Below are 15,212 nucleotides of genomic sequence, written 5' to 3' on the forward strand. Positions count from 1 at the left end.
GACGCAAGAAAATCAGGGGATAAATCATTGTCTAAGGCAAAAAGTGCATTAAAATCATAAAATAACTGTACATAATATGTACAGCCCATATTATGGGCAGTATTATGGTGTGGCAAGCCCGTTTTCTGTTCTCACTTGAAGCGTGTATGCTCGCCTAATAGGCGATATATTACGACAGCATTAGGCGTCCACTAAACACGCACTTATACGCACATTACCGTACACACGCCCTTAAGAAAGAGACAAAAGATACTTATCCAAAATTAGTTTGAAATAAAATCATCATAAATTATTCCGATGTGGGTTGACTCTTAAATAGATGCCTGTAATGTAGATAGAATAAATAAATTCAAGCGTGGTACATAATAGTCAGGCGACGTCGGGCGGCACATATATGTATGTTACATCGGCGATGTCTACACACGGTTTTGTAAATAATACAGTTTTTCAGTGTGTAAGCAATATTAGCATTTTAAATTTTCAAATAAAAACACTTTGTGAATAAAATTAAGTTGTTTGGAATACATACCCTCGATTACTGAAATTTTAAGCGAAACTATTTATTATACAACTAAGAAGAGTTATATTCAAAAAATTGTTTATTATAAGTATGAATTATATTCCAATAGCTTGTTATATTTCTTCATACCTTTCTACCATTGTATCAATTAACTCGAATGCTATGGTACATTCTTCTCAACCTCATGATTAGTTCTACTTTTCCTAGAAGCTTTTACTAATATTAGAAATATTTTTTTAAGTAGGAAAATATATCCTAGATTCATATTTTGAGGGACGTAAAAGAAAATATATTTTAATTTTTTTGGGTAGAATAAAACCACAGTTATTAATCTATGCGTCTATTAAATAATGAGGTATTACTTTGGTATATATTTAAGCAGTTTGATCTCGTGCGTGAGCCAGATGGCCAGCGTGAGGAGGACGAGCGAGCCGGACTGATGCGACGCGGCGAGCGGGGTGGGCACGTAGTGCAGTAGTGTTGAGATACCTAGCGCCACCTGGAGGACAGAAAGTTAATAAGAACATTACTGTTATAATAAGCAGAAGGGGAGTTTGTGAATTGTTGTCTCTGCCTACCCAAAAATGCGTGATTTTATGTATTTGAAGGAAGATTATTTTGGTGCGAAATCTTATTATTGTTTTAACGTGATAGGACAAAAACTTGATATTAAAGTATCATTAGTCAGGTACTTGTACTGACCGAGTTATACATATTAAAATCGCACCTTTGATAAAGACCAAAATAATTTAGCTCGATTCGCTACCACTATGGACTACCGACAACCGGCTTGCTATCGAGTATTTTTGTATGAAAATCTGATCAGCGCCTCCAACGGGGGTCGTAGGAACTATCTTGGCAGTACATTTTAACTGTCAAACTTTCGGTATTCAACAGTGCTGACTTTAGAGAATCGTGCTGCTGTAAGTTTAACACTAATTAATTATTAGGTCGGGGAAAAAGTCTTTTCGCATTATAGTATGTGTGATCTTGTAATAAAATCTTTTCTCTAAACAAAAAAGCTCGATATTTGGGTACCTCACGAGCTCACTGAAAGAAACCTAATGAACCGTGTACTCATGTGTGATTCTTGAAGGCAAAGAGATTTTATTACAAGTTCATACATACTATAATGCGAAAAGACTTTATCCCCGACCTAATACAAAATCAAAAATATAAAATATAAGGCTTATACAAACCTGTAACCACGCCATAGCTCCAACACCATTAACGACCCTTCTAGCCATGGGCGACAATTTCTTCCCCCTCGACATGAGCCACAGCGCGGTCGCCAGCGCCAGCGTCGTAGTGCCCAGGATACGGTGGTCAAACTGCACTGTAGTGGGGTTCTCGGTAAAGTTCCTTAACTTAGGCGAGAACGCTAGGATGTCGTCTGGAATCCAGTTGTCGCCCATCTTAGGGAACGAGTTGTAGACTAGACCGGCGTCTAGGCCGGCTACGAAGGCGCCTGGAAAATAAAGTTTGTGTAAATATTTGATTGTAGTTTTGTTTTGCCTAGAGGCAAGTGTACAGGTTGTTTAAATATGATAATTATGAACTACATTCTTAGAAGTTAAATCCTGCCCATCAGTATTTATGATAATTTACAGTATTGAATTTATAATACTCATAAATTTACAAACATTGAAACTTTACTAACTATGTTTCTGTTTTTATCATATTTATCAGCACATTTAACACATTTGAATCACCAAGGACTTATAATATAATTTTTCCATAGATTATTTTCTAAGCGAGAATCAAACCCTTGTCCACGCCATTCACATGGACGTGCAACATGTCACGATAATTTAAAACCTTCTCAATACATATACTTATTCAAAACAATAAATCAAATCACTTTTTTAACTTACCTGAAACAGCAGTGAGGAAAGCCATAGCCTTAACAGCATGCGCAAATGCAGTGACTCCCTTCAATTCCTTCAAACTCTTATACGTAGCACTTAACGGGAAGGGGCGAAGCACCCGCAGGGCTCCGGCCAGTAGCCCCGTGTATAATATAAATGCAAGAGATAGGTGAGCTGCGAGGCGGTACTGGGATACTCTGGGCACGTCTGATGGACCCTGGAAGCGGTCTTCCAGACCTGACTTTACCATGTACCAGCCCATTAGACCCTGAAATTGTAGATGAATATTGTTAGAACAAAATATAAAATAAAAGAATATTAGGTATATGGTTTTGGGACCATGTTGTTCCCAAATATATAAATAATATGGTCTATATTTGGAAACAACATGGAACGACGTTGACCATGCAGTATGGATGTAATATAATAAAAAGGATGAAATTTGCCAATTCTATCGGCACTTCAGGAAATTGTGCAATATTTTTGAATTTTGTGCAGGTCTAAATCGACATTATTTCTTTACGTTGAGCAACTTTTGATCGGGTCACTGGTTACGTCTGTCTTTCATTCTATTGTATTATACGACTAGGAGGAGGACTCCCAAAAAGGTATCTAGTTTCAACATCTAACGTCGCCGAATATCATTCAGAAAGGCAGACACAAAACTGAGTTTAAAAGAAATGATCAAGCGAGCGAGCATCGCTGAACGAGTATCGCTGAGCGAGTTAATTTTTGAAAGCTTGTCGCTCAGCGATAAAACTAGTAAAGCGAGTCGTCGCCGAAGTGTGTACAGTCAGCGATCAACTATTTGTATAATAATATGCATCTCTTTTATTTACACGGAATGTTGTATCTATTGTACGTTTCTTGAGCGAGAAAATAGTCGATAGTTAATCGTTTACTCGCCGTTGGTGGGACAACTGCCTTAATTGATCGGTTATTACCTGAGCGCCAACAAGCACACAGTAAGCCGCAACTCTAATCTTCATAGCCTTATCTAGATATCCTCTCATCCAGAAGAAGGCGGCGGGCAGGAACACGGCGGCGCCGATACAGCGGCCCCACGTGCGGTGAGCGAACTCCATGTACCAGATCCATTTGAACTCCGATAGTGTCATGCTTTGGTTCTTACTGAAACACAAGACAAAAATATTAATTAAGATTTTTACTATCTTTTGAGGAAGTATAAAAAAATTACTAATAAGAAGAAACAAGAAAATGCATCTCAACTATGCAAATTCCCACCTAATTCGTAATATTTAGTAAAAAAAAGAAATAAATAAACACCAAAGTAAACTTAATTAATGCGAAGACTTTCATTTCATTTTTAAGATAGTCAAATTCGTCTACTTTTATTTAGCAACAGCACTCTTCCTTCCTCCATTTTTGGCATGTTATTATAACATCTCCATAATGTAAAAGATTAAGGTGTCTATACTAATATTATAAAGCTGAAGAGTTTGTTTGTTTGTTTGTTTGTTTGTTTGAACGCGCTAATCTCAGGAACTACGGATCTGATTTGAAAAATTATTTCAGTGTTAGATAGCCTATTTATCGAGGAAGGTTTTAGGCTATATAACTTCACGCTACGGCTATTAGGAGCAGAGTAGCAACGAAAAATGTTACAAAAACGGGGAAAATTTTCTCTTATGTGACGCAAGCGAAGTTGCGCGGGTCAGCTAGTCGCCTTATAAGGATCTAATGGTCGAGTATTCTAATACCAACACATTTTAATAGCAATAAATTATAACAAGTCTTAGATCTCAATTTCCGGGAGTGAATGATATTGCTCAAATCTATTGCATTGTAAAGCCAAAACAAATCATTAGAAAAAAATCTTTTAGAAGTTTGATAACTTACTAAATAAACTCAGGATACTGTTTATATTTCTCAAACTCCCTCTCCCACTCCTCTTCGGAGCGAGGCATCTTCTCCCCGAGGAGTTTCCACGTCACCATCGAAAGACCAGACTCTGTCAATCTCGTCACTCCACCTGGACAACCAGAGCACGTGTTATAAGGATACCTACATGACTTATAAAAGACAGACAAGCAGTCAAATATTTGAAAAGTACAAGTCAAATCAAGTGCAAAAGGGATTGTATACAGTTTCTTAGTAGCTAATACTTGGTTATTTTATTCAAAAAATTAGGTACCTAAGTATCAATATAAATTGTTGACCTTTTAGAATATGTCTATCATTTACAGTTTAGCTTATTTGTTAATGGGCTTTACTAGTTTTCTTATTTTCAATGACTATCTTAACAATCTACATACAGCGATATTTCAATCAGTTTTAATTTAAGAGTGATCTTATAAAATCATTTATTAACACTTTACTGTCCTACAGTGTAAGACCAACAATTTATAATTTCTTCAGAATTTACAAATTCGCTAGCAAATCAAGATAGCAAGCTGTTTGTTTGTTTATCATCAATTTCCTCAAAAATAACTAAGACAGTAACAATGAAACTTCATAACAGTAAACATTATCTGCAAAGATTTACAAACAACAATGGACACTTGACTTAAACAATGGGTCTTAAAAACTACATCATTTGGTAAGAAATGAAACAATTCAATTCCATTTCACGTAATTTATTAATTTAAACATTAAAGTATAAAATTTTTAAACATCACAATTTTAATACTACACTTTTTACTACTAATTTTTGAATTTCTTAATCTACAGGTACAATAGGTTGCCTAATACAAAAAATACTTTTAGTAGCTAGATTTACGAGGGTCGATCCAAAAGTAATGATAATCGGCTACTTGTAGTGGTCGCAAATATACAAAAACCATTTTTTTGGCTTCCTTATAGATCCACTACCTCGGGGTAAAAAAATAATATCAATAGTCCAAGTAATTTGGTAAATACATCCACTTGAATAGGAGCTGTCGCAGAGAAAACATCAAAATGTAAAAAAACGTCATTAGAGCAATCAGTCAATGCCCTCCACTGAAAAAAAATTCCACTAAAGGAGTATATTGCGACTTGTTGATGTCATCGGGGGACTTTGTTTTTCTTTTTCCCATAGTTACACGTTGCAGAAAAGAGTTCTAGATTAGAAGAACTTCAATTGAAGATGAACATCGCAAAAAAACGCCTTCCACCGCCCTTACTGAAGATAACGTAAAAAAAATTGGAGATATTGTGTTAGTAGATCAAAGAATGACCATCAAATATGTAGCTAAGATTATAGGCATCTCATATGGTAGCATTTTAAGGGTCTTCTCTAACAAGTTCCTCATGAAAAACGTTTCCGCGCCTCAGGAACCGAAAATGTTAAAAGGCGAACGAAAGCGAAAACGTGTCGACATTTCGAGGGTGAATCTTGGAAAGTTCCAAACGGATCAAGGACTTTTTTTGTCACGTTATTTGACAATAGACTAGTCAAAAACCCACCATTTTGATCCCGAAACCAAACAACTATCCATGACTTGGAAAAGAGCCTTCTCACCAACAAAGGAGAAATTCAAGGTTTCAAGGTCGATGTTTGATTCCCGCGTGTTTTTTTCAAAACACTGAAAGAATAATTTCAGTAAAATAATTGAAAAAGAGAGCTATTATAATAGGCTTTTACTAAAAATATTAAATACGAAGATTACAGGAAGCGATCATGAAAAAAAAGCACAGGAAAGTGTGAGCTGGAGTGCTGTTTCACCAAGACCAACTCTGGCTCACAAGGTCGCAGTTGCGGTGACTGCCATTCAAGAAACGGCTTTCGGATTGCTCGAACACCCATGCTATTTGCTAGATCCATCTCTTAGGTAATCTTATCAATTGCAATTTAAAAAAAAACACTTCATAGGCAAAAAATTTGGCGACAATTGCGAAGTGACTAGTGATTTTAGGGCATTTTGGGAGAGTTTTGGAAGATAAGGTATTTCTATGGGAAAATTGGGATTAAAAAAGAGATCAATTGGTTTTATTAACTTGTTATGAGACTATGTAAAAAATGAAATCATTTTTTTCACTGTAATCATCGTGTATCACCTCCGTTATCATTACTTTTGGATCAACCCTCGTATAGTCGTATTCGAATTATAGCAGTGCTAGATTATGTACCAATGAGATGAAATATCAACCAATGCTTTAGTAACCAATTAATTAAATAAAATTAACACTTCACGCGAATAATGTAATGTACCAAAAATACGGTTTCGCAAGAATCTAAAAGCTATAGAGGTTTTTTTAAAAAGAATGACAAGAGCCATCACTACTTTTTGACTTCAATATGACTATCAACTCATTGGTTTATAAAAGCATTAACTATTAATTCCTACATATAATTTTTACTGTAGTTTCATATTTATTCTAATTTCTGCCTAAGCATAAACTAAATATCTAATCTTTCGCATAAATAAGACCTAACACAAGTTGCTAAAGGAATTTTTCTATAATCTAATTATTATCATTTCCTAATACTTAGCTTAAAACATAGAATAAACATATTTTATTCGACATTATTTTCCATTAAAATCCATTATCCCATAATACATCTAACTAAAGCTTCCAGGTCCCATATAAGTAGACTAGCAACTCCAATCCTAATAAAATCAGTTCATTCCGTGCATGCATGCACGCACATACAAACGTATATACGTACGCATGTATGCACGCACATACACGCATGCATGCACACACTTAACACGCGTACATACTATCCTCCCTCAAGAATTTTCTTATATTCTTATATCTAACCCTTTCACTAACTAAAAGTCCGTAATATTTGGTAAATAGAATTTGCTTATTTTAATATGTTAGGAAGTAAACCATTAAATGAGAATAAAGTTGCAAAATTATTTATGACAAAGGAGAATAAGGATCTTTTCACACCAGAAGTTAAGTTTCCTTAGCTATAAGGCTCTAGACGCTCAATAGTATTGCAAGTTATGGCGTATTGTACAATATTATCAGCCGGTTTCTTTATCTTATGGTTAGTGGTCAACCTAGTGTCAATGTTGTTCAAGCAGCCCGAAAGACCTTTGACATGGTTTAACGACTAAAATTATCCTTGTAGACACCAACCGGGACCCAACTTTTACCTGCCCTCCGAATCACGTAGACGTTCCATTCAACGTCCGGCGTGCCGTACGGTCACTCATCTATAGAATTACCGCGCCAGGTGTTGCTTAACCCTTCTTTTAACCGTTTTGCGTATATAGTGCAAGCAAGGCGTCATTTACGTTGCAAACTTACGTAATACTATTGCAGGTCTAGATGAGGCCTTATATGGTGTGAAAGATGATTGAAACAAATTCTATCTCTACTTACTCCCATTAGTAGTCTTAAGCAACAAATTAATAACATAATAAATACTATACAGCAGTATAATGTAACCAGCAACCATACCTAGCACGACTGCGGTGAACACCATCCCGGAGCAACCGAGCAACCAGTAGCCAACCACTTTGGTTGACTTCGGCTTGGGCGCTGATGAACAGAACCTTGCCAGCATGCCATTTGATTTGATTATGTCGCTTATCTGAAAGACATAAAAGGTATTTGTGAAAATCGTAAGTAATATTGGAACAAGCGCTTTTATTTTTAAGACAACCCCCGCGCAATTTCTTAACTCTTGCGTCGCGGGGACTTTAACAAACATATAAACAACGGACTCAAAGTATAACCAGACACGAAACGACTATTTGTGAATCATAATAATATTTTTTTCGTGTGGGAATTCAACCTACGATCACCATTCTACACTGGTAGTGGCGTGGTGACGACCTAAACCACTGCGCTATGGAAGCCGTCATAGCTTTTATTATAAATACAAATCCTTCAAATTTAAATGTCAGGTTAATTGTATAAAAAACATTATACTTAATACAAAACAAAGTGCCAGGTCGCATCAGATTGTGGCAAACTTAAATACTGCAACAGATTATCATATGCTTTTGATCAACAGACTAAGTGATTAATGGGGAAGTTTGAAAGAATTTATAATTCATTAACATTTTATGTAAATTGTCTGAGATATTATTATGATGATCTTTGAGTGGAAACCTCGTGTCAACTTCAAAAATAGGTACAAAGATATTGGTTATCATATCAGACTAATTAAAATAAAACAACAGTTTTGAGTTATGTAAGCATTTTCGAATAAAATACCTATATTTTGTAAATTATCTACAGTGTGTTTATAAAATACACACACTAGTAATCTGTGTGCTTTTATTGAAAAGTGGTTGTGGGATCCATGCCAGCTGAAGGTTCTAGAAACCTTGGCATTTTATGTGACCACATTAGATCTGAATAAATGATTTTGATAAAGTTCGAGAGAGTATTTCTACAAAACATATTATTTTTCCTCTTCTTTTGAATGATACTTTTATCAAATTAATCGATAATATTTTTCATATTATGCAGTATGCCATAAAAAATAATTATATTGTAACGCTATGCTTATTTGTTACAAAAAATAGGTTTACATCTTTATTAAATTGCTCAGACATTGTGATATTATTTTTTATTACATTACTTAAAATACCTTTACTTATAATAAGTTAAAATATAATAATAAAACCATGCTAATAATAGAAGAATTAAAACAAAAATGAGTATGGGAAGCTCTCTAATCTTCATAGCACTTCTCCACATTGCTGTCTACCAGGAATTTTTCCAGTACACAGTGATACTCATTTCATATTTTAACTTATTAACTTAACTACAAAACACATTGATACTATTCACTTGCTAGGTATATCAAAATTTTGAGATAACATTTTATCAATATAGTTCAAAATTTTGTTTCAACTAAGGTTATAGGGTCAAGAACATGTTATTTTTTCTAAAATAATGAGGCCACTATTTTTTGTATTAATTATTTATCCTAAGTAACAAAATTAGCACAGCATAGGTTCATGAAAATATTTTCATATAGATTGTTGCAACGCATAACTATTTCATGAGTGAAGCAGTACCTAAAGTATGTTGCACTTAGTAACTTTTTGATAGTAAAATATTATAATATAAATTTATGTCATTTTTATTTATGTTCTATAGCATGTATGACGAGGTGTAAGAAAGAAGCAAAATAAGTTTTTAGGGATTGAAAAAACACATGATAAGGAGCAAATATCCTGTTCTGACCGATTTTACATACATTAAAAGACAAGAATCAAAAATATATCATACCTCTTAAAAGTTTGAAAGGTACAAATTCATCTTTAAAATATAAAATAGCCAACTGTTTGTTTCCTCTAGGACATCTTGATCATAATTTATTTCAAATCTAATGGACATTTCAAACATTAAATTATTATTGAAAATAAAAGTGTTCTTACCCTAAGTCCCTTCCAACTAGTAACTTTATTGTGTTTGGTCTGTGTGATGAGTTGTCTGCTGACAAGTGATGTGTTGATGCCAGTCCTCGTGCCGGAGACCAGCAGCTTGCTCTGTGCCACCCGCAGTGACTGTGTGCAGCGACATAACTGTGCTATGCTCCACATCTCTGAGAATACAGTCATAAATAAATAAATGAGTTTGAACAATCAACACATGGATAACTTGATTCCAAACTAAGCAAAGCTTATACTTGAGTGTAATCATTCAACTTATAAACATGTTCATGTACTTCAGAATACATACATTGTGTTGAATAAACTGACATTCACATTAATCACACAAATTTTTGTCTTGGGTTGGCATTAAACTCGCAAGTATCAATAAAGTTATAAAAAATAACACATGTAATGGTAAGTAACTCCATAAGAATAAGGCATGATTTATGATACTTACCAAGATAGGATACCATTCCAGGTCTTTGACAGCATGTTAGTTTTGGAAAGTGTACATACTGTAAAATTATGATCTAAACATCACTTGGCTACCATAACCAAGTGATATAGAACTACCTTTGACTGGACACATGTCCCAAATCTATTCATCTATGGGTATTTGTTAATTTGTTTATTTTGGATTTAATGGGCTACCATAAACAAACTCCTGTACCGTTAAACTAAAACTAGATGGCCATGACCGAATATCAAATATAGTAAATACGAATTTATATCTAATCAAACAGATTAATATAATCTTTATATGTAACATTATAAGAACATAACCTCATATAATATTTTAAAAGTAGCTATATAACAGCTTTGTATCTATTTAATATATAAATGACCAAAATATTCGAAGTTAGTGGGTTTGCGTAATATTTTGTAAGATGGTTGTTGGAGTCTAAATTTAATAAATAAGTCAAACTATACAAACATCTGTGAACCTCAGCTTTTATATAAACTAATATCTAAATAAGTGTTCTAAAACAGCTCTTCTAGGCATAAGTTAGGCTAGAGATAAGGGAAAATAATGCTCTGTTGATAATGTGTATGAAACAAAAACTTACTTGTACGTGACTGCTTCAATAAAAAAGTAAAAGCTATTGTATTTGTAAAACCCTCGAGTATTTATCAACACTTAACTTACACTAAGTTTAAATAAATACTGTTATCAGTAAATGCCTCAATTAAATGGATTTGCGATGACAGACATCGATATGTTACTGCAAAGCAGAGTAGCGCAGTGTGTGATTTTTATCTGTCAAGTTGACGTATGTCACTTCGTAATCTTTAACTTTTCAACTTGGCTATGGAAAATAATGTTACAGCCTGAGGATCACATCTTTTCGATTGAAATCGGTATTGTAATATGTAGATTTAAAATATAAAATAAAATTCGCCATGATTAACATTTTATTTGAAATACAAAAAAAAAAGATATATACGAAAATATTGTATAAAAAAGTATCACACAGCTCACATGATTTTATCGAAACAACATAATTGACACTTAAACAATATTTTTGACTTCTGATTTAACCTTCCACTTCTTTGTAATCCCTTGATAATGCTTTTATATTCATAAGTGCATTTTTGAATTCACCTTCTTCTAAACCTTCGCCGACATAGTGATGTACGAAAGCACGCTTGGCATACATCAAAGAAAACTTTTTGCACAAACGATCCCACGCACTTCGTACAGCTGATGTATTCGATACCATCACAACTGCTCTTTCTAAAGCAGCTAAATCTCCACCAGGAACTGTCGTAGGTGGCATGTGGTTTACACCAATCTACACCAAAAAGGAAGGAACATAAGATATTAGAAGAACAGTTTGTAACGAGATCATCTCCAACAGTACTTACTTTAAATCCAGTTGGAGACCAGGAAACAAACCGAATTGATCGCATTGATTTTATTTGATTTATAGCAGTATTTATATCATTTGGGTTGACATCTCCTCTGAACAGTAAACAACAAGACATGTATTGACCTTCCCTAGGGTCGCATTTTACCATTTGATTCCCAGGTTCAAAGCACTGCATCATGAGTTGTTGCGTGGTATTAGCTTCGTGGTATGCTCTGTAAGCTGATACGAATGGAGCAAAAGTAATCAAAGGGAAATGGATTCTCGGATAAGGGATTAAATTCGTTCTGAATTCTACCAGCTCCACATTCAATGAGCCCTCAAACCTCAAGGATGCAGTCATACATGATACAACCTGAAGAAAGAGAATCGCATTATGACTCAGTTAAAGCATATTTTATAACTAAAATTTGGGTTCAACTTAATATAAAAGCAACGAAGGATTTTTTCACTTTCAAATGCCTAAATACTTCTAGTCTGTTGCATAAAACTATTTGATACTGACCTGAGCGATAAGTCTGTTAAGATTAGTGTATGTCGGGCGTGGTACTTCTAGCAATCTTGCCAAGATGTCATACAGAGCTTCATTATCAAAAATAAAGCAAACATCCTCAGTGTCCATACAAGCGTGGGCAGTTAGCACAGCGTTATAAGGTTCAACTATTATAGGTGACATTCTAGGTGATGGGTATACTGCAAACTCGATTTTGGATAGCTTTCCATAATCTTTAATTAAGCCTTCAAGTAAAAGCGCGGTGAACCCCGAACCTGTGCCTCCTCCAAATGAACGAAATATCACAAAACCTTGGAGATGACTACAGTCTTCTGCTACTAATCTGATGCGATCAAGTGCTAAATCAATCATTTCTCGTCCAACACCAAAGTAACCTCGTGCAAAATTACTTGCAGCATCTTCCTTGCCGGTAATTAATGTATTTGGATGAAACAGTTGCCTGTACGTCCCAGTTCTTATTTCATCTGTAAGTTTAATATCGCGTGTTGTAAAAATAATATTAGAATCATGTCAAGTCGATCACAAAAACTGTATCTGCATACCTATCGGAGTTGGCTCCAAGTCAACCATTACAACTCTAGGGACTACTTTTCCTGCACCCATTTCACTGAAAAAGGCTCCGTGACTTGTATCTTCATTTGAGAAGGCCAATATTCCATCCGGTCTGATCCCATGCTCAAGGCAATAAAGTTCCCAACAAGCATTTGCTACTTGTACCCCTGCTTGGCCAATGTGTATGTGGATTACTTCTTTCTGAAATAAGACGAGTTATTTAACATTAATCGTAGTTGGAATGAAAAGCATTTCTGAATAGGGAGTATCCTTAACTCACTTTCATTTTAAGGGGTTATTATTATTACTAAATACTGGATAATTTTGTGTCTAAAATAAATAAAATGTATAAAAATGCTTTACATTTTGAAGTATTTACTTACTTGTACGCAATCAAACGTCAAAATTTATAATATTTGACCATAAAGTCTCGTTTGAAAGGCTTTAAGATCTATATGGTCACGAAAAATTGAATAAAAACTTTTCTACACTCCAGGCAAAAAATCCGTAACAAATCGTAAAACCGAAAATATTTTCACACAACCCTACAGAATCAAGGTCACCAACCTGCTATCTTTAAAAACAACATTAATGTTCTTGCTGTACAACATTGACGTAAATAATAAAAAATATGGACTAATCTTTCGTACTGTCTCATGATTGGTTGCTTGTATCGATATTGTATAAACTGGCCAATGGAAAATGTCAACAAGAGAAATGACAATAATTAAACTATAGAAAACAGTCACTGTCTTATTGAACATTATCGTAAACAAGTTGCTTTGCGTTATTTTAGTAATTTATTCTGTTACATAACTACGTTAATGATAAGATAATTTGTGCTTTGGAACTTTTTACCGGCACACCAATATCACTTTCTGTGTTCCAGACGTTATTAATTAGATATCAAGATGAATTTCGCCGGCAAAGTTGTAATCGTTACCGGTGCAAGTTCCGGCATAGGAGCTGCAACTGCCGTATTTTTATCCAGGTTGGGTGCTAAACTTTCTTTGACTGGAAGAAACGTCGAGAACTTGCAAAAAGTGAGTAAAGACTGCGAATCTAACACTACAACATACTCTGTTCAAGCCGATCTAACTAAGGAATCTGATATTGAAAGCATTGTGAAGAAGACTATTGATCATTATGGACAGATTGACGTTTTGGTGAATAATGCTGGTATTATTGAGACTGGGTCTATTGAGAACACATCTTTGGGGCAATATGACCGCCTTATGAACACGAATGTGCGGTCACTTTACTATCTAACTATGTTGGCAGTCCCACACCTGTTGAAAACGAAAGGCAACATCGTAAACGTCTCTAGTGTCAATGGCATGAGATCTTTCCCTGGAGTTCTCGCCTACAACATGTCTAAGGCTGCAGTTGATCACTTCACAAGATGTGTATCTTTAGAACTGGCACCTAAGGGTGTTAGAGTGAACTGTGTGAACCCAGGAGTTACTCTTACAGAGCTGCAGAAGCGCGGTGGTTTGAATGAGGAACAATATGCCGCCTTTTTGCTAAGAACTAAGGAGACTCATGCGTTGGGACGTCCAGGCAAACCTGAAGAAGTAGCAGCTACTATTGCCTTCCTGGCGAGTGACTTAGCTTCTAACATCACCGGAGCCACAGTCCCTGTAGACGGTGGACGCCATGCTATGTGCCCACGATAAGGCATTACTGGCAAAATGTGCAGTACCTGTGCCAATTGCAATATAATCTTAAATGTGCCTTATTGTCTATGATTTAAAAAGAAATAGGTTATAAGGGCAACAATTTTGAAAAATGTATGCATTTAAAATGTATTTTATTTGTAAAATATTTTTATAAATAAATGTGTTGCACAATCAAAAAAACAATATTTAGGTGCTAGTCTGTATTTTGAATCTTTTTTCAACTGTTTTTTCTATGACTGATACAATTTGTTATAAAATATATGGTTTTGAATGAATTAGCATTTTTATTATTCATACCTGCTATGTATAATTACATTTCATTATATTAAAACTTATTTTCTTCAGGATTTTACCATTTTCTGTGTGCACACACTTACCAAACTACATTAATGTCTTTTTTATGTGCCTACTAGAAAATATTGAACAAAACAAAGCTATCTGCATCTCAGAAGCTCATATTAAAGACAATTAACTGAACTTAGTATATTTTGTTATTATTACTAGCCCCCATGAACAGATTGATAAAAAGTAATCAAATTATTGTGAAGAAGTCAATTTATATTGATAAGATAAGTTACAACACAAACAATCAGTCACTAGAGTTAAGATAACAAGATAATAGGTACATAGTTACAGCTCTCGTCCATATTCTATAAAGTATAATAAAATGTGTATGCATTTTTTTAATAGCTTCACACCTGCTAAATACCATATGATGTAGACAGAGGTTTACGAAGTAGACTCACTTTTCGCCATTAATATTCGTTCTGTCTACTAGCAAGCGTTTAATTATAGTCAAATTGTATATTAAAAAGTTCTTACGAAATCCGCTAGGGGCGCTGAGTACGTTTTTCATACAAAATTGTCGATATCTGACCTGTTGTAGATGCTTGTCGGAAATCGCCTCACAGATATGCTA

General features: G+C 34.7%; 3 protein-coding genes across 4 annotated transcripts; 1 reads left to right on the forward strand and 2 right to left on the reverse strand.

Annotated features, from left to right (window-relative positions):
* Window positions 1-844: 844 nt before the first annotated feature.
* On the reverse strand, window positions 845-10,937 carry LOC142976034 (heme A synthase COX15). 2 transcript variants are annotated; one of them, XM_076119232.1, is made up of 8 exons: window positions 10,748-10,937; window positions 9,684-9,850; window positions 7,747-7,879; window positions 4,249-4,381; window positions 3,333-3,519; window positions 2,395-2,656; window positions 1,720-1,988; window positions 845-1,019 (listed from the first exon to the last, which is right to left on the reverse strand). In XM_076119232.1, exons 2-8 carry the CDS (start codon window positions 9,846-9,848, stop codon window positions 879-881), a joined length of 1,290 nt encoding a protein of 429 aa, XP_075975347.1. In that variant the 5' UTR covers window positions 9,849-9,850; window positions 10,748-10,937; the 3' UTR covers window positions 845-878. The 2 variants fall into 2 exon arrangements, with proteins under 2 accessions (XP_075975347.1, XP_075975346.1); XM_076119231.1 differs by lacking the exon at window positions 10,748-10,937 and adding an exon at window positions 10,138-10,327.
* Window positions 10,938-11,075: 138 nt separating this feature from the next.
* Window positions 11,076-13,013, reverse strand: LOC142976121 (tubulin alpha chain-like). The gene is made up of 5 exons (XM_076119355.1): window positions 12,895-13,013; window positions 12,605-12,815; window positions 12,054-12,526; window positions 11,547-11,903; window positions 11,076-11,473 (listed from the first exon to the last, which is right to left on the reverse strand). Exons 1-5 carry the CDS (start codon window positions 12,898-12,900, stop codon window positions 11,216-11,218), a joined length of 1,305 nt encoding a protein of 434 aa, XP_075975470.1. The 5' UTR covers window positions 12,901-13,013; the 3' UTR covers window positions 11,076-11,215.
* A 347-nt stretch (window positions 13,014-13,360) lies between these two features.
* On the forward strand, window positions 13,361-14,568 carry LOC142976117 (3-oxoacyl-[acyl-carrier-protein] reductase FabG-like). The gene has a single exon (XM_076119352.1). The coding sequence runs from the start codon at window positions 13,526-13,528 to the stop codon at window positions 14,288-14,290; it is 765 nt and encodes a 254-aa protein (XP_075975467.1). The 5' UTR covers window positions 13,361-13,525; the 3' UTR covers window positions 14,291-14,568.
* The last annotated feature ends 644 nt before the right edge of the window (window positions 14,569-15,212 follow it).

The sequence above is a fragment of the Anticarsia gemmatalis genome, chromosome 10 (assembly GCF_050436995.1).
Source record: "Anticarsia gemmatalis isolate Benzon Research Colony breed Stoneville strain chromosome 10, ilAntGemm2 primary, whole genome shotgun sequence".
Taxonomy (NCBI): domain Eukaryota; kingdom Metazoa; phylum Arthropoda; class Insecta; order Lepidoptera; family Erebidae; genus Anticarsia; species Anticarsia gemmatalis.